This window comes from Nyctereutes procyonoides, unplaced genomic scaffold (assembly GCF_905146905.1).
Source record: "Nyctereutes procyonoides isolate TBG_1078 unplaced genomic scaffold, NYPRO_anot_genome, whole genome shotgun sequence".
NCBI lineage: Eukaryota > Metazoa > Chordata > Mammalia > Carnivora > Canidae > Nyctereutes > Nyctereutes procyonoides.
This window is the reverse complement of record NW_026575135.1, coordinates 259,204-281,438: the sequence shown is the minus strand read 5'-3', so window position 1 is coordinate 281,438 and position 22,235 is coordinate 259,204. Positions and strand designations below refer to the sequence as shown.

The following is a 22,235-nucleotide window of genomic DNA, read 5'->3' as shown; positions in this document are numbered from 1 at the left end:
ACCCCCGCCGCCATGGGATCGGGCTAAAGCTAGACCGCAGTTGACACCACATCTTTGCTTAGCTCCAGCCCTGCCCTGTGCAGCTTCCCTCACTGCTTGCAGATTTCTCTTGAGAGAAGTCTTGCTATAAACCCAGTTGCACGAGGCTGCCTCCTGGTCTCAGACTCTCCATTCTAAATTTACAGAGCATGGGAAGGGACTATCATCGTGGACCTTGTGTAGAGTGTCTTGGATAGGGAGGTGGTTCTGAGGCTTCCCTGGAATGGGTCTGGTTTGAATCGGGGGCCATGAGGCCTGCATTGATCCACTTTAGAACAGGTCTGAAATCCCAAGGCAGCTTCCCAAGTGCTGAGATGTTCCCAGGAACTCTAGGACTAGAAATGACCAACCAATGTCAATGATCAGGACATGGGCAAGGGAGCTATGAAGCCATTGCTGTCTTAGGTTTCCTGAAGTCTGCATTCAATAGCACGATGGTCAGATCCTAAACTGCAAGTCTCTTGGTACAGTTGGGATGGCTGGGGGTAGGCTATTGGGTTTTGTAATTGCCTCTCACTTGACTGTTTCTCTGTCCAGGCTAGAAGTTCCGTGAGGACAGGCGCTGAGTCTAACATACACAGTGGGGATATACCCCACAACTTATTTCAGTGTCTAATGGACACTTAGACACTCAACAAGTTGCTGCCAAATGAACGACTTAATGATCAAGTGGGCCAAGGAAGAGAATGTTGAAAGGCAGGTTAAGGGATAATGTTGTGTATGGCCCTGAATGCCATGTTAATGAGTCTGGACTTCATTATGTATGCACTGGCAAACAAACAAGGACATTTTGACCTTGCTGCTCTGACCCTGGGGATGTTGGCCATCTCCTTATGACCTACTAATATTCTTTGTTCCTTGAAAAGAATAGATAGGTAGTACATTTTATGTAAAGTATTAGTGAAATTGTTCTCTAAGGTAAAATATAAGCAGAAATTGATGAGACCCTGACATGTCAAACATTTATTCACAGTAGCAACTTTAAAAATTGATCTACCAATAAATAAATAAATAAATAAATAGATAAATAAAATAAAAATAAAAAAAAGTAAAAATTGATCTACCTTACAAGTTTTAGATTTTGATAGTGTGTTAAACAGGAGCTTTACAACTGCAAGGCTCAACGTTATATATAGTTTTGTTGGGACTAATGGACTTGTGTGAGTAGTTAATGAACATTCTCATGGAAGTAACGTTGTTGACATATGTGCTGTTGCAACACATTCTTCTGAACAGGAACCAGAAGTTAATATTTCAACCACTGACCAAGTTCTGAACCACGTTAAGCAGGGGCAATGATAGGAAAATTAGTAAGTAACACTGTACCGAAAAGATGATTTAATGTAAAAGGACCTTAAGATTGCAGCCATGGGACGCCTGGTGCCCAGTAGTTGAGCGCCTGCCTTTGGCTCAGGTCCTGATCCCGGGTCCTGGGACCGAGTCCCACATCGGGCTCCCCGCAGGGAGCCTGCTTCACCCTCTGCCTGTGTCTCTGCCTCTCTCTGTGTCTCTGATGAATAAATGAATAAAATCTTTTAAAAAAAAACCAACAAAAAACCAATTGCAGCCACATAGATCCAGTCCAGAACATTTTCAGACCAACAGTGTCAGAAACACCCTCATCCCAGATGAGAATGATTTTAAATCAGATGACTCTGTTTTAATTTTTGGCCAACTGTCTCAGTAAAGGAAGCCATCCAAAAGAAAAAAACCACTTTATTTCAAGGGCATATTTAACATACGTCTTCTGCTCACATAGGCTTCAAAATTTGGGCCACAAAAGAGCAATTTGTTTTACTTGTTTTGTACTCAGTCGCACGCATGGACTCACATTATCACCAAGAGGAAACAAACACAGTGACAAAGATTGGAGCCAAAAACGTGTCTGCTCAAATTCTGCACTGTATTAGCTCTTCTTAAACAGGCCACAAGCATTTGATATTCCCTAATATCGAAACTTCTAAGAGTTTTCTCCCCCAACCTTGTGACAAATGGGAAGAAAAATTATACAAGTGGAGGTATCTCAAGGTTTCTCAGCCATAGCACTATTGACATTTTGGGCAGAATAACTGTAATGGGCAGCTGCCCTGTTCCTTGTAGGCTGTTCAGGAGCATGGCTGGCCTCCACTCATTAGATGCCAGTGGAACGTTTCCGGCCACGACAACAAAATGTCCCCAGTGCTACCAAATGTACCTAGGGGGAGCAGGGCAAAATGGTCCCTGGTTGAGAATCACTGGACTGCTGTATGCTTTAGCATGTAAAGGGAGCATGAGGAAAGCGCCTACTTGTGTCCCTATCAGAGATAGAGAATTCAGCAGGCTCTTCACTTGAGCTATTTGGCTACTTTACGTTACCATGGCAAACTGTAATTCCCTTAGCTTCCTTCACAAACAAGAAAGCCATGATTTCAAAGACCATCTCTCTACTGATGACTTCCAAATTTATATCTCTGATCGACAGCTGAATGTTGGATTTCCCAGGGTTCAGGCTTTTTTTTTTTTTCTATTTTTAAATGCACATTCATTCACTAAGCCATCTCATCTAATCATATGAATTTGGTTTTTTTTTTGTTTGTTTTTGTTTTTTAAGATTTTATTCATTTATTCATGAGAGATAGAAAGAGGCAGAGACACAAGCAGAGGGAGAAGCAGGCTCCCTGCAGGAGCCCAATGCGGGACTCGATCCCAGGACCCCAGGATCACACCCCGGGCCGAAGGCAGGCAATAAACCGCTGAGCCACCGAGGCGTCCCTAATCATATGAATTTGAATACTGTCTGTATACATCAGCACACCTAAATTTCATTCTCTGGACCACTCTTCTAAGCCCTAGAGTTGTATATTTGACTGCCTTACTCATATCTCCACTTGGATATCTGATTGGCATCTTAAACTTAATACATCCACAACAACTTCTAAAGATCTTGCTCCACAACAGAGCAAATATCAAAGAATTATTAGATATCGAGGAACATTTCTAACATAAATGATAAGAATCAAAACATTCCAGGGGAAAAAAAAACAAACCTTGGAGTATATACAGATTAGGCAAAGTGAAGAAGAATATTCACCTCCTCCGCCCCCCAAAAATCCCTCCTTAATATACTCATAAAAATAAAGAAAAATGTTGCATCTATGAAGGAAGAATAGGATACCATAAAAAAAGGAATATCCAGAGAACAAAATGGTCTTTTGGATATTAAAAACACATAAAAAAACTTTGGAAGATCAAGTTGAGTAAATCTTCAAAAAGGTAAATAGGAGAAAAAAGAAAAAGATTATTAGAAGACTAGGCCAGGAGGTCCAGCAGTTGGATAATGAGAACTCCAGAAAGAGAACAGAAAAGATAGGGAGGAGCTTATCATCGGTGAAATAATTAAGAAAAATGTCCAGAACAGAAGGATGGGAGCTGTCAGATTGGAAGAACCATCCAAAGGCCAAATAAAAGGATGAAAGTATATTGATACCAAGGCACATCATTTGAGACTTTGGAAACACTAAACACAAAAAATAGGTCCTAGTGGCTTCCAGCAAGAGAGAGAGACAGATGGACAGAGAGAGAGGGAGAGGGAGAGAGAGAGAGAGAGAGAGAGAGAGAGAGAGAGAGAGATGACATATAAGGATTAGGAGTTAGGGTTACGAGTTAGAATGGAGAATGGTCTGGGATTTCAGCAGCGACATGGGAAGCAAGAAGACACTGGAGTATTATTTTCCAATTTCTAAAGGAAAATCATTTCTAATGTAGAACTCTACATTCAACCAAGTCATCCTGCAAGTGTGAGGGTAGAATAAAGATATTTTTAGAAATGCAAGACTTTAAAAAAAAAGCCTCTTATATATCTTATTTCAGTGAGCTACCAGATAATGTGCTGTATCAAAATAAAAGAATAAACCAAGATAATGCAGGAGACAGGCAAAAGATTTCTCAACAGGATAGTGAAGGGCAAGTCCAGAATGCCAGCTATGTACAAAATGTACAGGAAACACAAATACTTGTAGCACTTGAGATTGAAGGGACAGATAAGTTGAGGACTTTCATCATCCAGATCATCTTCTTCGCTTGAGGTCTGAATGCCCAGATGAGCCTGACAAATACAACTTATTTGTATTTGACTTGCTGCAATTATGTTTTTTCTTTTCAAATTTCTTGCTTAAATTCAATTTAGTTAGCATTCAGTGTATTAGTAGTTTCAAGGGTAGAGTTTAGTGATTCATTAATTGCATGTAACACCCAGTGCTCATTATATCAAGTGCCCTCCTAAGTGCCCATCACTCAATTACTCCATCCCCCTGCCCAGTAACCTGTTTGTTCCGTATTGTCAAGAGTCTCTGTTTTGCCCCTCTCTCTGTTTTTATCTTATTTTTCCTTCCCTTCTGCTATGTTCATTTGTTTTCTCAAATTCCACATATGGGAGAGATCATGTGGTATTTGTCTTTCTCTGACTGACTTACTGAACTTAGCATAATACACTCTCACTTCATCCATGTCGTTGCAAATGGCAAGATTTCATCCTTTCTGATGGCTGAGTCATAATCCATTCTATACACACACACCACATCTTTAACCATTCATCAGTCAACGGGCATCTGGGCTCTTTCCACTGTTTGGCTATTGTTGATGCTGCTGCTACAAACATTGGGGTGTATGTACCCCTTTAAATCTGTATTTTTGTATCCTTTGGGTAAATAAATACCTAGTACTGTAATTTCTGGATCTTAGGGTAGCTCTATTTTTAACTTTTTGAGGAAACTCCAAACTGTTCTGCAGAGTAGCTATTGCAATTACCTTCTGATGAAATACCTGCTCTCCATTCCTGGTCCACCCAACCCCCACCAGCTGCCCAACTGCATTGATTTCCGTGCTTATCATAGCTTACTACATTTACTATGTACACTGATATTCCCCAAAGTAGCTCTTGTAAATTCTCAGGAGATAAAACCAGATTGCAACCCAGAAACTATTTGTCTATCTACTCTAGGGATCCTTTATCTAATAATGGCAATTGCGGCCTTTCATTAGTAACTAAATTTGGCTTTCTATTCAGTTATTCAAGAGTTAATATTATACCAATTAAGGATAAACATATACATGGTAAAACTATAAATGAAAAACAAGAGAATTACTAATACACAAGAATATAATATAAACGCCATCCTTTTTTGGAGAAGAGGGTGGAATATCACATAAGGAATGGGTACACAGAGGGCACACAGAGGGCTTTTATTTCTTAACCTGGGTGTTTGATATGTAAGTATTCAATATGTTATTATTCTTTAAGTTATATATTTTACAATCTTTTTTATGTATATGACAAATAAAGTAATAAATAAATACTCTGTAAAAGAAAATTAAATAGCATTTTAAGAGTGATGGGACTTTTGATACATCAAATTTAAATGGAAAGTAAATATAGCATACTCTACAAATATATACCAGCTCGCGTTTTGTTCTCAGCTTCTTTGATAATCTCAAATTACATAAGGTAATAATTATATTAAAGCACTGGTGTGTGGCAATTATGTTCTGATGAAACATATATTGTGACACATATTCAGGTAATAAGTATAATAATAATAATAACAGCAATGCAAAGGGGAAAGAGGAAAGCTATAATATGAGAATAACATTTTTATGCCTCACTATAATTAGGTTAGTACATCAAATAAATTAAGATGTATATGGTAAACCATAGAGCAATCATTAGGAAAATAACTTCTAAAAATAGTTTTAATTCCTCTAATGATTTATTTCACTCTAACACTATAAAATATTCTTTAATGTTTTAAAAAAAGGAAGCTGTAAAGGAGGAATATAGAAACAAAAAATACATAAGACATACAGAAAACAAAAAGTAGGGACGCCTGGGTGGCTCCGTGGTTGAGCATCTGCCTTCAGCTCAGGTCGTGATCCCTAGGTCCTGGGATTGAGTCCCGCATCGGGCTCCCTGTGAGGAACCTGCTTCTCCCTCTGCCTGTGTCTCTGCCTCTCTCTGTGTCTCTCATGAATAAATAAATAAAATCTTTTTTTAAAAAGAAAACAAAACAAAAAGTAAAATGGCAGATATAAATCCAGGTATATCAATAAAAACATTAAATATTAATTGATTAAATTACACAATCAAAAGGTAAAAGCGGTTAGGTCGGGGGGAAATAAAAAAGCAAGACCCAACTCTATACTGTCTACAGGAGACACTTTTAATTCAAAGATACAAACAGGTTAAAAGTAAAAGGACGAGAAAGATGTATCATATAACAGCAACCATAAGACAACTGGAGTGACTATACTATATCAGACCAGTACATATGCATACATGAAACGTTCTCCAGGATAGACCATATATATGGGAGGCTGTAAAACAAGCCTCAATAAATTTAAAAGAATTCAAATTATACAGAATATATTCTCTAATCACAATGGAGTGAAAATAGACATTAATGATTTTTAAAATTTAGGAATTCACAAAATGTGTGGAAATTAGATAATACATTTCTACATAACCAATGGGTCAAAGAAAAAAATCAAAAAGGAAATTGGAAAATACTTTGAGATGAATGAAAATGAAGATACAACATACAAAAATATATGAGATGCAATGAAAGCAGTGCTTAGAGGGAATTCTGTAGCTATAAACACCTACATTAAAAAAGAAGAAAGATCTCAAATCAACAACCTAACCTCCATCCTAAGACAGTGGGAAAAGAGGGAACTAAATGCAGAACAAGTAGAAGAAAGGAAATGATAAGGATTAGAGAGGGAGTTAGAGAATAGAAAACCAATAGAGAAAAATCAACCTAATCAAAAGTTGGTTCTTTAAAAAGATCAACCAAATTAGCAAATCTTTAGCTAAGCTCTCCAAGAAAGAAGGATTCAAATTACTAAAATAATGAGTGAAAGAGGAAACATTATTCCCAATATTCCAGAAATGGAAAGAATTATAAGGGAACGCAATGAACAACTGTATGCCAACAGATGAGATTAAAAAAATGGATGAAATGAAGAAGTTCCTAGAAATACATAAACTACTAAAATTGACTGAAGAAGAGGTAGACGATCAGGAAAGACCTATAATAAATAAAGAAATTCAAATAGCAATTTAAAAACTACCTACAAAGAAAAGCCCAAGTCCAATGGCTTCACTGGTGAATTTCTATCAAACATACAAAGAAGAATTAATACCAATTCTTCTCAGACTCTTACAAAAAAATAGAAGAGGAGGGAACACTTCCCAATTTATTCTATCAGACCAGTATTACTCTGATACCCAAACCAAGGACATCATAAGAAAATTAGAGACAGTATCACTTATGAATATAGATGCAAAAATCCTCAACAATATATTGGCAAACCAAATCCAGCAGCATATAAAAAAAAATCATACACCATGAGTAAGTGGGATTTATGCCAGAAATGTAAAGCTGGTTTAAGATCCCAAAATTAATTAATGTAAAAGACCATAACAACAGAATGAAGAACAAAACCCACATGGTCATCTCAATAGATGCGGGAAAAGCATTTTAAAAATTCAGTACTCTTTCATGATTTCAAACAAAACAATGAACACTTGACAAGCTAGAAATAGAAGAGAACTTCTTCAACCTGATAATAGCATCTAAGAAAGATCCATAGTTAACATCATACTTAAATGCTTTCCTCCTAAGATCAGGAAAAAACAAGGATGCCTACTCACCCCGCTTCCATTCAACATTATACTGGAAGTTCTAACCAGGACAGTTTGGTGAGAAAAATAGATGAAAGGCATCAATATTGGAAATGAAGAAGTAAAGCTATCTCTATTTGCGAATGACATGATCTTGTACATAGAAAATCCTAAGGAATCCACTAAAAAAAACCCAAAACCATTAAAATTAAGAAATAAGTTAACCAGGTTGAGGATATTGGATCTCTATATAAAAGTCAATTATATTTCTATATAGTAGCAATGATTAAATTGAAATGAAATTAAGAAATCACTTCCATTTACAATAGCATCAAAGAAAATAAAATACTCGGGGAAAAACTCAAAGAAGTATAAAAGTTATATTTTGAAAACTACAAAACACGTGGAAAGAAATTAAAGGAAACCCAAATAAAAAAAAAAAAGCCATCCCATGTTTGAGTCGGAAGGCTTAACGTTGTTAAGATTGCAATATGCCCCTAACTGACCTACAGACTTAACACCTACTATGGCTCATCTAGCTGCTTTGGCTGTGACCCCTAATTTACGGTTTTATTGTTCCAACTGTGCTCCAACCCTGCCCATGAACTTCTAGCTTCCTGCCATTGCTCTCTCAAGTACCTTTGGTCTTTGAAAGGCTACCTATTCCCTTTGCCTTAGATGCTCTTCCCAAGTTCCTCATGGGACTTACTCCCACTGGTTGTCCTCAGGTCTCAGCTCACAAACCCTATTTTCTAAGATATCTTCCTTGATCTACTTTGAAGAGGACAAATGCCTCTTTCTGGGTGTGCCTTGAAGACCCTATTCTTACTGAGTTTCAACACTTCCTATACAATTGCACCAATTTCTTTTTATATTCTACTTGCCTGGATTCCCTTAATGAAATGTAGTCATGTCTGGCGGGCAGGGATGAGTCATTTTTGCAATATTTATTGAACAAAGGAACTGAACAAATTGAAGAAATCACATGCTGATTTTGTCAAATGATGCTTCTTTCTTTAGCTTCTACCACCTACTAGGGAAGTGATTCTGAGTCTTGCTGCACATTAGAATCATCTGGGGAGCTTTTAAAAATCCTGAGTCCTAGGCTGTTTCTTGGACTGATTAAATTAAGGTCTCTGTGTGGTGTAGGCAGGCGTGAGTATGTTTAAGCTCCTCAGATAATTAAATATGCAGCCAAGGCTAAGAACCACTGTACTAGAGGCAGATTCTCTTCTACGGGACCATCTCTTAAGATTCAGTTTGGTCTCTTCTCTTTTATCTCTTTAGAGTGCCAGATGGAACCTAAGTATTACCCTAGGTGAAGGCCACCCAAGGCATAATTACTAAGGAGGTCCCCAGAAATCATTACAAGAGGGAGTTCAGAGGAGTTCAAGCTCCTGAGTCAAGCTACATGGAGATGGGAAGATAATTCTGAATTTATTCCATTTTGATGTTATCTGTAGGGTGATATTTTGAGACCAAGGGAATATTTTATTCCCCAACTATGTTTCATGTATTGTTTTTTAAAATTTTTTTTTTTTTTATTTATGATAGTCACAGAGAGAGAGAGAGAGAGAGGCAGAGACACAGGCAGAGGGAGAAGCAGGCTCCATGCATCAGGAGCCCGACGTGGGATTCGATCCCGGGTCTCCAGGATCGCACCCTGGGCCAAAGGCAGGAGCTAAACCGCTGCGCCACTCAGGGATCCCTGTTTTTTAAAAATTTTTATTTATTTATTTGACATAGAGAAATTGAGAGCCAGCACAAGCAGGGGGAACGGCAGGCAGAGGGAGAGAGAGAGAAGCATGCTCCCTGAGGGGCAGGGAACCCAACATGGGCTCCATCCCAGAACTTGGGATCATGACCTTAGCCAAAGGCAGATGCTCAACCAACTGAGCCACCCAGGCGTCCCTCATATGACGGTTTTAACATTTACTAATGACCTGTGTCTGAATCAAATATGTGGAGGGTTGCAAAATGGCAATTTCCTAACTTGGGTATTTCACTTGTATTTATTAGCTGGAATGCTTCTGAAAGAGAGTGTTTCCCTTTTGCAGAGATTCAAAATGCTAACTTATAAAACCTTTAAAATTAGGAAGTTACAGGATTTAGAGCTTAAAACATTTCAAAGCTAGATACAAAGCCAATAGCATTTGGAGGCTGTTCTGGCCTTAAATATTCTCTGGTCACATGACAGAGCCACTCTGACCCTGAAGATGGATAGATAGCAGTCTAGATTCAGGTAGTATGGTTCAGAGACAGAGGGGTTCAAGTATTGCCTGAGCACAAAAGGCCTGTCGTGGCCTTCAGATCTGAACTCACAGGGCAGTCTCAGTGTCATTACAAACACTGGCACTAGAAACAGCTCAAGGTTCTCCCGGATAGGGTTGTTATAAATCACTGGATGTTGTAGGTCCTTCTCATTCTGGACCCAACCCATGCACGGATTCACATGGAACACGACCACGGCTGTAATTCTACGCCATCATCGGAGGGTCTTATTTTTCTGTATTTGCAATCTCTTTCAGGATAAAAACTGTGTCTATCTCATTCACCACTGCATTCCCACAAATCTGGCACATAATAGGGTCTTAATATATATAGACAACACAAATAGAGGACAGCAGGAGAGATGAACAACAGTAAAAACAATAAATGAACCCAGTACATTGAGAAGAGATCATCAATGGCTTTGCAAACCGCACCCAAGGAATTTAGTATTTTGCCGACGGGCCATCCTGTATTATTGTTTAGGGTTAGGTTATTTTTACACATCAATATTCATAAGCGTCTAACGCAAAATTTCATCTAGACATAGTACATGATTTTATACTGCAAAATATACCTTTCTGTGATGTTAAAAAAACATTTATTTATTAACATGCATTTATTTAAAAATAGATCCGTAATTTAACATTTAAAGTCACAGAAAGGAATGGCAGTGAGCGAAGTTGTCATTGCTGCCTGACCAGCTCCTCTGATTCTTCTCTGAAATGAAATTTGCAAAATCATTAAACGAGGTTTCAAAACACGAGGCAAGTGCAAACAAACAATAACGTTGCTTTCATTGTGAAAGGAACGAAGGACAGCTAAGCCACTCTACATGGCTAATATTTGTATTGTAAATGCAACAGAAGAGAAACAATTTCTTCATATTATGAGTTAAATACAAATCAGTGTAGAATGAATGAGGTACCCTCACTCCTCTCCAGTTTTCACCCTTGCTCTGGGGAAGGAGGTTCTCTTAGTATGCTAAGAGAGGCAGTTAATATTCAAATTACCCAGAGGAAGGTTTCAGCCTCTGACGTCTGTAAGGCCTGAGGCCTATCCAACACCCTCATGCTAGACTGTCCTAGAGGGTACTGGATCTGGAGGAAGGAGGAAAATTTGGAAATGAGGGACTATAACCTCTTAAGGTTAACTGGATATGGACTGAGAGACTACCCACAGGACAAGTGTTTCACACCATCCTCTGGATGTTGTGTATATTTTTGATGGGTATTAATAACATTGATAATGGGGCATCTAAGGGGCTCCGTGGTTGAGCATCTGCCTTTGGCTTGGGTCATGACCCCGGGGTCATGGGATCCGGTCCTGTGTTGGACTCCTCCCGGCAGGGAGCCTGCTTCTCCCTCTGCCTGTGCCTCTACCTCTCTTTTTGGGTCTCTCATGAGTGAAAGGATGGGATCTTATAGAAAAAAAATAATAATAACACTGACAGCAGCACACCACGATTAGATGATGGAACCCACCTAACTCTCATTACAGACTGCAAAGCATGGCAGTGAGGTTACCCAATAAATCCAGTTTTCTGGTGGAAAAGAGAAAGAGAAATGAATGTCAAAACAAACAAAAAATGATATAACTGTAGTTCAGCAATGTGCACACTGCAAACTAACAAATATCATCTAACTTAGAGGAAAAATGGATACAACCTCCTTTTAAATTTAAAATCTGGAGCTTTTCAGGGATTCCTGGGTGGCGCAGCGGTTTAGCGCCTGCCTTTGGCCCAGGGTGTGATCCTAGAGACCGGGATCAAATCCCACGTCGGGCTCCCGGTGCATGGAGCCTGCTTCTCCCTCTGCCTATGTCTCTGCCTCTCTCTCTCTCTCCCTCTGTGACTATCATAAATAAATTAAAAATAAAATAAACTCTGGAGCTTCTCAAGAATTTCAGCTTTTCTACAACTCCAGTTCTCTGTTGCATAAACAGCTGGAGGCAGGTGGCAGCACTATTCATGTAAATGTGAATACTGCCCCCTGTTGGAGGTCACCCAAGCTTCCTTTTGAGGTGACTCCACTTCTGACCTGAGGAAAAGCTCCAAGTGCCCAATGTGGCTTAGAATTCGGCCCTTCTTTCACGTTCTTTCTAGCTTCTCCATTCCAGATTTTTGCACCAACTACAATGATGTACTTAACGTCCAGTTGATTGTCAAGGTCTTTCTTCTCCTTCCCCTGGAATTCGCACAAAATTTTCCCTTGCCAAGTGAACTCTTCCCCCACTCTCCAGCACCTGGACTAAATTCTCTTCCTCTTTTAGGCCTAGGATGAAATACCACTTCTTCCGGAAAATGCTTTGTCAAATAATAAAATATCTAACACGTGGCGAGACCTTACTATGGGACAGGCACTTTTCTTTCATGGGCATTAGCTTTTATAATTATCAGGAAAGCCGTAAGAAGTAGGTATGATTATCCCATTTCATGGATGAGGAAACCGAGGCACAGATGTGAGGAATTTCTCAGTGTTACAAGGATGGACCATGAACTGTCTCATGAAAGCAGAAACAGACTGTGAGCAACCCAAGCGGGAGGCACCGAGGGTCCGCATGAAGCGCTGGGCTGCTGCGGGTCTTTCACGCAAATGAGTCCGAGTCCTTAGGATTCGAGGATTATGGTAAAAGAGAGGTATCAGAAAGGGACACAGAACATGAAGACTCCTGACTCTGGGAAACGAACTAGGGGTGGTGGAGGGGGAGGAGGGCGGGGGGTGGGGGTGAATGGGTGGCGGGCACGGAGGGAGACACTTGACGGGATGAGCACTGGGTGTTATTCTGTATGTTGGCAAATTGAACACCAATAAAAAATAAATTTATTAAAAAAAAAAAAGAGAGAGGTACTGACAGCACTGGAGATTTCTGGAGACACGGTGCACGGTACAAGCTGGGGAATGCGAAGCTGGGGTGCAGAAGGTGTCCCTGACCACAGTGTTTTGCTTTCTGCTTTTTTTTTCACTTTTAATTTTTTGACGCTTTTATACATGTGGAGAGAAAGAAACTGGGGAGAGAGATGACGAGGGAGAGAGATCCCAAGCAGGCTCCCCCGTGAGCGTGGAGCCTCACCTGGGGCTGGATCCCACAGCCCGAGACTGTGACACTGTGACCTGGGGCCGGATGGATCCCGCACCCCGAGGCCATCCGGAGCGGGCGGCCCGACCCCGGAGCCCCCGGGCCGGCCGACGGCGTCTTGATCTTGGAGTCACAGCCCGCGGACACCGCTCGCGGTGGGCGCGCTGAACGCAGCAGGGCCCGGCGAGCCCGCTGCAGCCCGCTCGGACGCTCCGCGAGGGCCCTCGGCCGCGGGGGCTCCCGGCCTCGCTCCTCGTCGGGCGGCAGCCGAGTCCCAGCCGCGGGGCCTCCGCGTCCGGCCGGGGGGCTCCGAGGGCGAGCCTGGCCGCGGCCCCCGCCGCCCAGGAGCTGGCGCCCGCCTGCGAGCCCCGGGCCCGGCAGGTCGCGCTGGCGCCGGCGCCCCCGCACCCCGAGTCCCGGCCTCGGCGCCGCGAGGCCGCAGCGGGGCTGCAGGGGGACCCGGCGGGAACCGCGCCCCGGCCCGGGGCCGCAGGAGCGGCGGGAGGCGTGCCCCGCCCCCTCAACGGCGCGCGGGCGTGGCCTCGGCTGGCCCCGCCCACGCGGCGCGCGGCCCCGGGCAACCGGCGCCACACAACAAGATGGCCGGCGCGTCGCCGGACGCCTGAGGCGACGGGCTGCGCGTCTCCGACCGCTCGTCCCGCGGCCTGCTCCGCTCGGCTCCTCGGCGGTGGGTGCTGGGCCCGGGCGCGGCTGCTCTCGGGCACCGGGCGGGGCCGTGGGGGCCTGCGGCGGCGGCGGCGGCGGCGGCGGCGGCGGCGGCGGCGGCGGGAGGGCGCGGGGTGGGCCGGCGGGGACGGGGTGGCGCGGGGGCGTGTTCCTGGGAATTGGGATTGGACGAGGAGGAGGGGAGGGCCGGAACGGGCGGGCGGGCGGGGAGGGGAGGGGGAGGAGGGGGGAGGACGAGGGAGGGGGATGGACAGAGGGGGGAGGGGGAGAGAGAGGGGGAAAGGGAAGGGGGAGGGAGAGAGGCGGGAAGGAGGAGGGAGGGGGAGAGAGGGGGGGAGCGAGAGAGGGGGAAGGAGGGGGAGGGGGAAAGGGAGGGGGAGGGGGGATGCAGAGGGGGAGGGGAGAGGGGGAAGGGGAGGAGGAGCGAGAGAGGGGGAAGGAGGAGGGAGGATGGAGAGAGGGAGGAAGGGAAGGGGGGAGAGAGAGGCTGGAAGGAGGAGGGAGGGGGAGAGGGATAGAGGAGTAGGGGAGGGGGGAGCGAGAGAGGGGGAAGGAGGGGGAGGGGGAGGACGAGGGAGGGGGGATGGGGGATGCAGAGGGGGGAGGGGAGAGGGGGAAGGGGAGGGGGAGCGAGAGAGGGGGAAGGAGGAGGGAGGATGGAGAGAGGGAGGAAGGGAAGGGGGGAGAGAGAGGCTGGAGGGAGGAGGGAGGGGGAGGGGGAGAGAGGAGTAGGGGAGGGGAGGGAGAAGGGGAAGGAGGAGGGAGGGGGAGGACGAGGGAGGGGGATGGACAGAGGGGGGAGGGGGAGGGAGGGGAGGACGAGGGAGGGGGATGGGGGATAGAGGGTGGGGGAGAGGGGGGAAGGAGGAAGGGGGAAGACAGGGGAGAGAGAAGGGGGGAGGGGTCGTGCGCGGGACTCGGGGGCGGGGTGGGGGCGGGGGCTGCGGCGTGCGCGCTTCAGGTGCCTCAGGCGTGCCTCGGGTGCCTCGGGTCCCTCGGGTGCCTCGGTGCGGCCTGGATGCAGCTTGGGGCAGGGCAAGGGCAGGACACTGGGGGCGAGTGCTAGACGGAAGAGCGAGGACCGTGGTGTGCCGGTGGTTTTCTTGTCAGAAGGTGGGTTCAGGCCTCGACTCCGCCCCGGTGTAAACGTGACTTGACCCGCTCTGTGACTGGGGACGCCCTCCTCAATCTTTCTGAGCAATTCTAGTGTTTTAGAATGTACCATTTTCCTCTCGCAAAAATACGTGCTGCTGACCTTGGAGGGCACACCCGGTGCCGAATTCCGCTCCAAGTCCTTTACTAACTCAGAATTGCGAACAGCTGCATGAGGTGACCATCTTCAGTCTAAAAGGGTGCAACTGAGGGTCACCGAGGTCCCTCTCCCTAATGCCCCACAGGAAGCGGAGAAGCAGGATTTGAACTCAGGCTGCTTGTTTGCGGAATCCAGGCTCTTCTCAAAGACTGCCACGTGTGAATGACGGTGGCAGTTCTGCCCTTACACGTCCTCGCTGGGAATTTCAACTTGCTAATAATGTCTTTAGGGTGCTTAGCACAGTCGTCTTTTCCTTCACTCAAATACTCGTTGTACATCAGACAATTGAATCTCTGCTCTCCTTTAGCTTAGAAACAAGAATCAAGTTGTTCACACTGTAAGATGCTATAAAGGAGACTCCTTGGGGCCAAGACCGCGTGTAATAGGGAGATGGAAGACTTTTGTGCGTCTCGAGTGTAGAAACCCTGCTTCCCCAGTTCTGCTTTTGAAGCCTGGCATAGTTCTTAGTGCACAGAAGTTACTCAATACAACTGACTTACTGAATAAATAAATTAATAGGAGGAGATGGGCAGCCTGGGTTTTAGGTTACCAGAGTAACGGAGAGAGATTTGAGACAGTAATAGGATGAAGAAGGGCCCAGAAGTCAGAGCGTTAGGAGCAAGAGGCTTGCAGCGAAGCAGTCACACTGCGGTGAAGAGCAATATGTAGAGGTTGGTTTGGCTGTTTTGTTGGAGGAGGAGAATAATTTGAAGTTGGTATTGGAATGGATCAGGATGTCAGGATATTTGCTGAGATGAGTACTGTGGAGAATCAGGACAGATACGGAGGTGTGGAGGTAGGATACTCCAAAGAACCACAGATAAATGGAGACCAAGGTTAGGGAATTGGGGCAGAATTTGTGGGGAAACTTGGCCATGAGGATGGGATGAAGGATAGAAGGCAGAGGTTGACGAGCACAAGATGGGAGGGTTACCTTTGGAGAGAGGTGGGAATCAGCATATTTGAAAGGACTAGAGAAGGTTAAAAGTTAAATGGGTCAGAAGGTATGGGATGAAGTAGAACTGTAGGGAAAGTACTGAGATATGATTAAAAGTCTACAGGATGGAGCAGGATATGGAGGTCAAGAAATGGGGGTGGTTATTTGCATATTGGGGTGGTCTGGGAAGAGAGGGTTTGGGGATAATGGAGGTCTGTCTTATTTGAAGAAGATCAAAGAAGATGGAAAGTTAGAAGTGTGAGGGAAAGCTGAATAGAGGGCAAGGTATGATCTCTAGTAAGCTGTGTGTCAAGGCAAGGGCGTGATACGGTGGACAGTGCTTCCTGACCTGGTCATGTGACTCTGGTGATCACATCATTCCAGTAACTTTCTCTTGTACTGCAGACCCCCTTCTGGGCCTTCAAAATATGTCTCCAGCTCTGCGCTTTCCTGCTTATTTTGTTTTCTCTTTGTCCTACTCCTTCACACACTCTAGCCCTACCTGTCCGCTGTCTTCTCTTTTTTATTGCTGGGTCTCTGTGTGATTGCAAACTACATCTTCATCTCTCACACAACATCCCCATCTCTCTGTGTCTGACCAAGTCATTTACCGTTCTGGGCTTTAATTTTCTTTTCTGACAAATAAGGGATTTAACTAAGATTCCTTTCACCAATAAATGCTTTCATTTCTTCTGAAAGACCTAAACTTCAACAAAATTGATTTTGTGGACTAGCAATAGTAGGCATGCGAGTTTCGAGCAATCAGATGTTTCTCAAATAGCATGAGACAAACATGAATGAATATCAAAAGCATAATGTTTAACAAAGAAGGCAGATACAAAAGATATTCTATGATTTCATTTACGTATAGTTCAAAAATAGTTTATGGGGTGCCTGACGGGCTCAGTTGGAAGAGCATGCAGCTCGATCTCAGAGTTGAGTTTGAGCCCCATGTTGCATGTAGAAATACTTAAATATCCTAAATAGTTTAAAAAAATCTCTGGTATTGGAAATCAGGGTAGTAATTACTCATGTATATGGGTTAATGAATGCAAGGGGCACAAAGTGGTTTCTGGGGTTCTGGTAATAATTCTGTTTCTTGATCTGGTTGTATTCACTGTATAAAAATAGAGCTGTACACTTATGATTCATGCATTGTTCTTTATGGGAGGAAAATGAGGGGGGAATGGGGGAAGTGATAAATTCTGTTTGGGCATGTTGAATTTGGGATGGCAATGAGATATCAAGTAGACAATTGGAAACAGGTATCTGGACCTCAGAGGTTGGATTGAAGATATAAACATCAGTATAGAGGTGACATTTGGAACCATGGGTGTGCATTAGATTGTCTAAAATGAGTTTGGAGAGAAAATGGAAGAGATATGAGGAGCTCTGACATTTAAAGATTGAATAGAGGGGGATCCCTCGGTGGCGCAGCGATTTGGCGCCTCCCTTTGGCCCAGGGCGCGATCCTGGAGACCCGGGATCAAATCCCACATCGGGCTCCCGGTGCATGGAGCCTGCTTCTCCCTCTGCCTATGTCTCTGCCTCTCTCTCTCTCTCTCTCTCTCTCTCTCTCTCTCTCTCTCTGTGACTATCATAAATAAAATAAAAAAATAAATAAAAAAATAAAGATTGAATAGAGGACTGTGAGCCAGCAAAGGAAGCCAAAGAGTGGCCACAGAGGCAGGAGGATACCAGGAGAATGTGGTGTCCCAGAGCAAAAAAGAAACTTCATCAAGGAGGGAGTACTCGTCATTATTAAACATTGCTGGTTGCCAAACATTTCCAGCTTCCTACATTCCAAGACCCTTTGTGGGTATGAGAAGTGTTGTGATTAGTTTGGTCCAATAGAGAAGAGAAATGACAGGTCAGACTTCTGGCTGGAGCAGGTATCAAACAAACCAGGACCCTCTGGAAGTCTCTTCCCACTGAAAAGTGATCAGCAGTGTTTGAAGCAGTATCTGCTCCCATCAGCTTGGAATTGTGTGCTTTCTAGCATGTATAACCTCTGAGTTTATAACTTTGTCATCTTCAAAACTCTAGAAATCGGAGCCTTTGGCTGGTTCATTTGTTAGAGCATGCGTCTCTTCATCTCAGGGTCATGAGTTCAAGCCCCACTTTGGGCACAGAACTTTAAAAAAATTCTAGAAGTAGATTAATAGTTTCGAGAGCTCTAAAAAATTAACCTTGTTAAATATGCTGAAAACTTTTACAGGTTTTGATGGACATCTGGCCTTATTCTTGCCATGAAGAAAGGTTCTCAGCAAAAGTTTTCGAAAGCAAAGATGCCACCATCATCTCACTCTCCTAGTCCACCATCCCTTACGTCCAATATGAGATCTAGGTCACTTTCGCCTCTAAGTGGATCTGAGACTCTGCCTTTTCATTTTGGAGGACCGTGGCATGAGCAAGTTGAGATTACAGATGAAAGCACAGTGGTTTTAGACTACCAAGACCATAAAGGTAATGCTTTTTATTTTTATTTATTTATTTTTTAAAAGATTTTATTTATTTATTCACGAGAGACAGAGGCAGAGACACAGGCAGAGGGAGAAGCAGGGTCCGTGTGGGGAGCCCGATGCAGGACTCGATCCCGGGACTCCAGGATCATGCCCTGGGCCTAAGGCAGGCGCTAAACTGCTGGGCCACCCAGGGGTCCCCAAGATAATGCTTTTTAATCTAAGAGTTTGAACACATACTCTTAAGTAGAGATGGAAAATTACCAAACTTATATTTCTGGTCCAAGTGAAATACATATCTTCATACTAACATGACTTATTGTTTATACCAACAGAAAGTGTATTAAGACTGTGGAGTGTGAAGGCTTCTGGTGAGGATGAAGCTGTCTGAAAGGGTTAGGAGAAGGGTTTCCAGAAAGAGGAAGCTTTATTTCCTGTGGTGCCTTTAAGAGTGCCTTAAAGCCCATATGCCAAATTTACCATCATCCTTGGTTAGAGGAAAAGCATATCTATTCACTTCAGAGTGGAGTACCTTAATTCAGTACAAAAATGTTATCCACCCCTGGGCTATTCCAGTCTGCTTATCAGCAAATTGTTTATCATGTCCCCTTAAGGGACATGTCTATGTTCTACCAAGGTTTTGTTTTTATTTTTTTCTTAAAAGCAGTCTGTTAGTGTGGGAATCTGTTTTCAGAAATATATTATTTTTTCCAAGAGACTATTTAACATGACTGTGAATGAAAACTATGTGATTTCTTTGTGCAGTCATAAAATCACAGCTACCTGTCTGATCAGTTTTTACTCATCAAGAGTTGAGTTTAGACTATACTTTTGCTGCCCTTTGGTACGTTGCTGACTCTAATTTCATTAATATTTTAGAATATTAGTAATTTTCTTTCCTAGAATTGCTCAAAGGGAAAAAATCATTTTATTTTGAACCAAAATAAATGTAATATTAACTTATTATAAATAATCATTGGGAATCTTTGTTGTACAGCCTGGAACTGAACCCAGCATTGTTTTCTGACTCATAATTAAAAGTATGAGTTTTGGATTCATCTGCCAGGGTTCAAGTCCTTGATTTGCACATCATTAGCCACGAGATCTTGGGCAAACTATTATAATTTTTTTAAGTAAATGGGAATAGTAATTTCTATTTAAAAGGTTTGTCGTACAAATTAAATTTTATAAATATAAAATATTTTATAGTAATAAATAATTATGAAGTATAACTTATTGACCTTATTATATATGTTTGTTGTTACTACTATGATATAATGCTGCTTAAAGTAGTATATTATTAAAACATCTCAATTAGAACTAACCAGCTGTTTTTATATTTGCATGGCTTAAAAAAATTTTTTTTTAAAGATTTTATTTATTTATTCATGAGAGACACAGAGAGAGAGGCAGAGACACAGGCAGAGGGAGAAGCAGGCTCTATGCAGGGAGCCCGATGTGGGACTCGATCCGGGTCTCCAGGATCACACCCTGGGCTGTAGGCGGTGCCAAACCGCTGCGCCACAGGGGCTGCCCATTGTTTTTTGTTATGTAACATCAAAATAATGCATTTCTCAGAGATGTCCTTTTCTACTGATGATGATCTGTTTCTGTAATTTCAGAAGCTGATTCACATGCAGGAGTCCGATATATTACAGAGGCCCTTGTTAGAAAACTTACTAAACAGGACAATTTGGCCTTGGTAAAATCTCTGAACCTTTCACTTGCTAAAGGTGGCGGCAAGAAATTCAGGGTAGGTTACAAGCATTGTTTTTAATTTTTCTGTGTTTGAAACTGAAAATTAAAAGATTGTATTAGATTTATAGTAGCATCTCATCCTAATGTCACCTAATTTGTAGCAGAGCTTGTATTGTTTCCAGAGAAAGTTCTATTATCAGAAGTATGCCATCTTCACATTCATAAGCACCTATTCTGTACAGTGTTGGATTCTTTCTAGAGATGGAGTTGGCAAACTATAGCTGGTAGGCCAAATTGGGCCTCTTTTTGTAAATAAAATTTTATTGGAACACAGCCACACTCATTTGTATACATATTGTCTGCGGTTGTTTTTGTGCTATAATAGCAATAGTAAATACTTGTCACAGATACTATATGGCTTATAAAGCCAAAAATATTTACTATGTGGCTTTTTCCAGAAAAAGTTTGCTGATCCCTGCTCTGGAATGTTTATTACTTTATTCATAAACTATACAACATGAACACATTGTGAAAAACAACTTAAACTTTTTAATTGGAAAAAAATATGAACTTAGATGCCTACGACATTAGTCTCAAAAATTAATTCCAGAAGGTTGAAGATTTAATGAAACCAAAACAAAGCCCACAGAAATATGATAGAAGCATTAGGAAAGAATATAGGAGAATGTATTTTAGAATCTTAGAGTTGGGAAGGCCCTTTAAGCAAGCACCAACTCTAATACCACAAAGAAAAATATTGACAGACTAGTGTACATAAAGATTAAAAAGTGTTTAATGAAAGATATCTTTTAAAATGTAAAAAGAAAAACAACAAACTGGCAGGGAGTGTTTTACATATAATAACAATACCCATATAATATAAAGAGCCTTGACAGTTCAGACAGCTCAATGGAAAATGTGCAAAGGATATGAACAGGGTTGTTCACAAAAGTGAACATGAAAGTATGTTCAACCTCATTAATGTAAAAAATATGAAATAAACCAATAGTTTGATATAATTTTCATTCTTGTACGTTTAATGGAGAAGAATTAAAAGGATTATTTCAGTGTTCAGAAAGGTGTGGGAAGTGAGTATTATCATATTGTCTTAGTGGGACATATACATTGCTTCTGCATTTTAGAAAGACAGTTTGGTAGCATTTATCCAAATTTCAAGTGTACTTATTTGATCCAGCAATTGACTTTATACTTACTGAATTTATGCTTACCAACCTAGATGTTCTACTTCTTGATGTCTGTTCTAATGATATTACATGTACCTAGAAGTATCTGTATAGTTATATTTATTATGCATTATTTAAAATAGAAAAATTGGAAATAACCAAATGTCTGTCAATAGGGGATCAGTTAAATAAATTATGATGCTGTAGACCATGAAATACTATCAAGTTTCTTAAAAAAAATAAGTAGAGCTCTATGTATAAATGTGGGACAATGTCCACGGTATATTTAACGATAAAAGTTCTAAAACATTTTGTTTAGTAAGGTCTAAAAATTCTGTTTTTCTATACATGTATGTGGATATAAACAAGATACAGATGCTTATATGTCAGCCTCTTAACATTGGTTACCTTTGATCAGTGGTATTTTTATTTTTATTTCATTTTTTACAGGGGTCTGGACCTGATGAAAAGAGCTTCTTATGTTTTGTTTGAAATTTCTGTTAGAATATATTTATGTCTTGTGTAATTAAAAAAGGAAAAAGTGGACATTCTAGAGTTTACAAGTTGCAAAAATGAAATCAAAGTAGTAAATATTTTACTGCAGTTATATATGCCAGGTTATATACGCCAGGCGTTATGTTAAGCTGTAGGAATATATACAGGTAAATAAGCTTAGTTTCTGATCTCTGGGAACGTAGAGCTTCCTAGAGGAATTCCTGGGATTAAGAGGATAAATAGTGAGGGGGAATTAGAGAGGGAGTGAAAGCACACACAGGAGAGGCATATACAATGAAAAAGTCTGAAGGGGCTATTAAAACAGAAGATCTAAGAGTATGATGAATGGAGGCCAAAGGAGGGAGAATTTCAAGCAGAAATGGATGATATAAAATGTCGCAGAACCACGAAGTAGGAT

General features: G+C 42.2%; 1 protein-coding gene across 3 annotated transcripts in view; it reads left to right on the top strand.

Moving 5' to 3' along the window:
- Positions 1–13,608: 13,608 nt before the first annotated feature.
- CNTRL (centriolin) overlaps positions 13,609–22,235 on the top strand; it is a 75,959-nt gene continuing 67,332 nt past the window's right edge. For all 3 annotated transcript variants that reach the window (XM_055301474.1, XM_055301472.1, XM_055301475.1), the window contains exons 1-3: positions 13,609–13,730; positions 18,197–18,444; positions 20,063–20,193. In XM_055301474.1, coding sequence (XP_055157449.1) covers positions 18,228–18,444; positions 20,063–20,193 — 348 coding nt within the window. In that variant the 5' untranslated portion in view covers positions 13,609–13,730; positions 18,197–18,227. The remainder of the gene's footprint in view (positions 13,731–18,196; positions 18,445–20,062; positions 20,194–22,235) is intronic.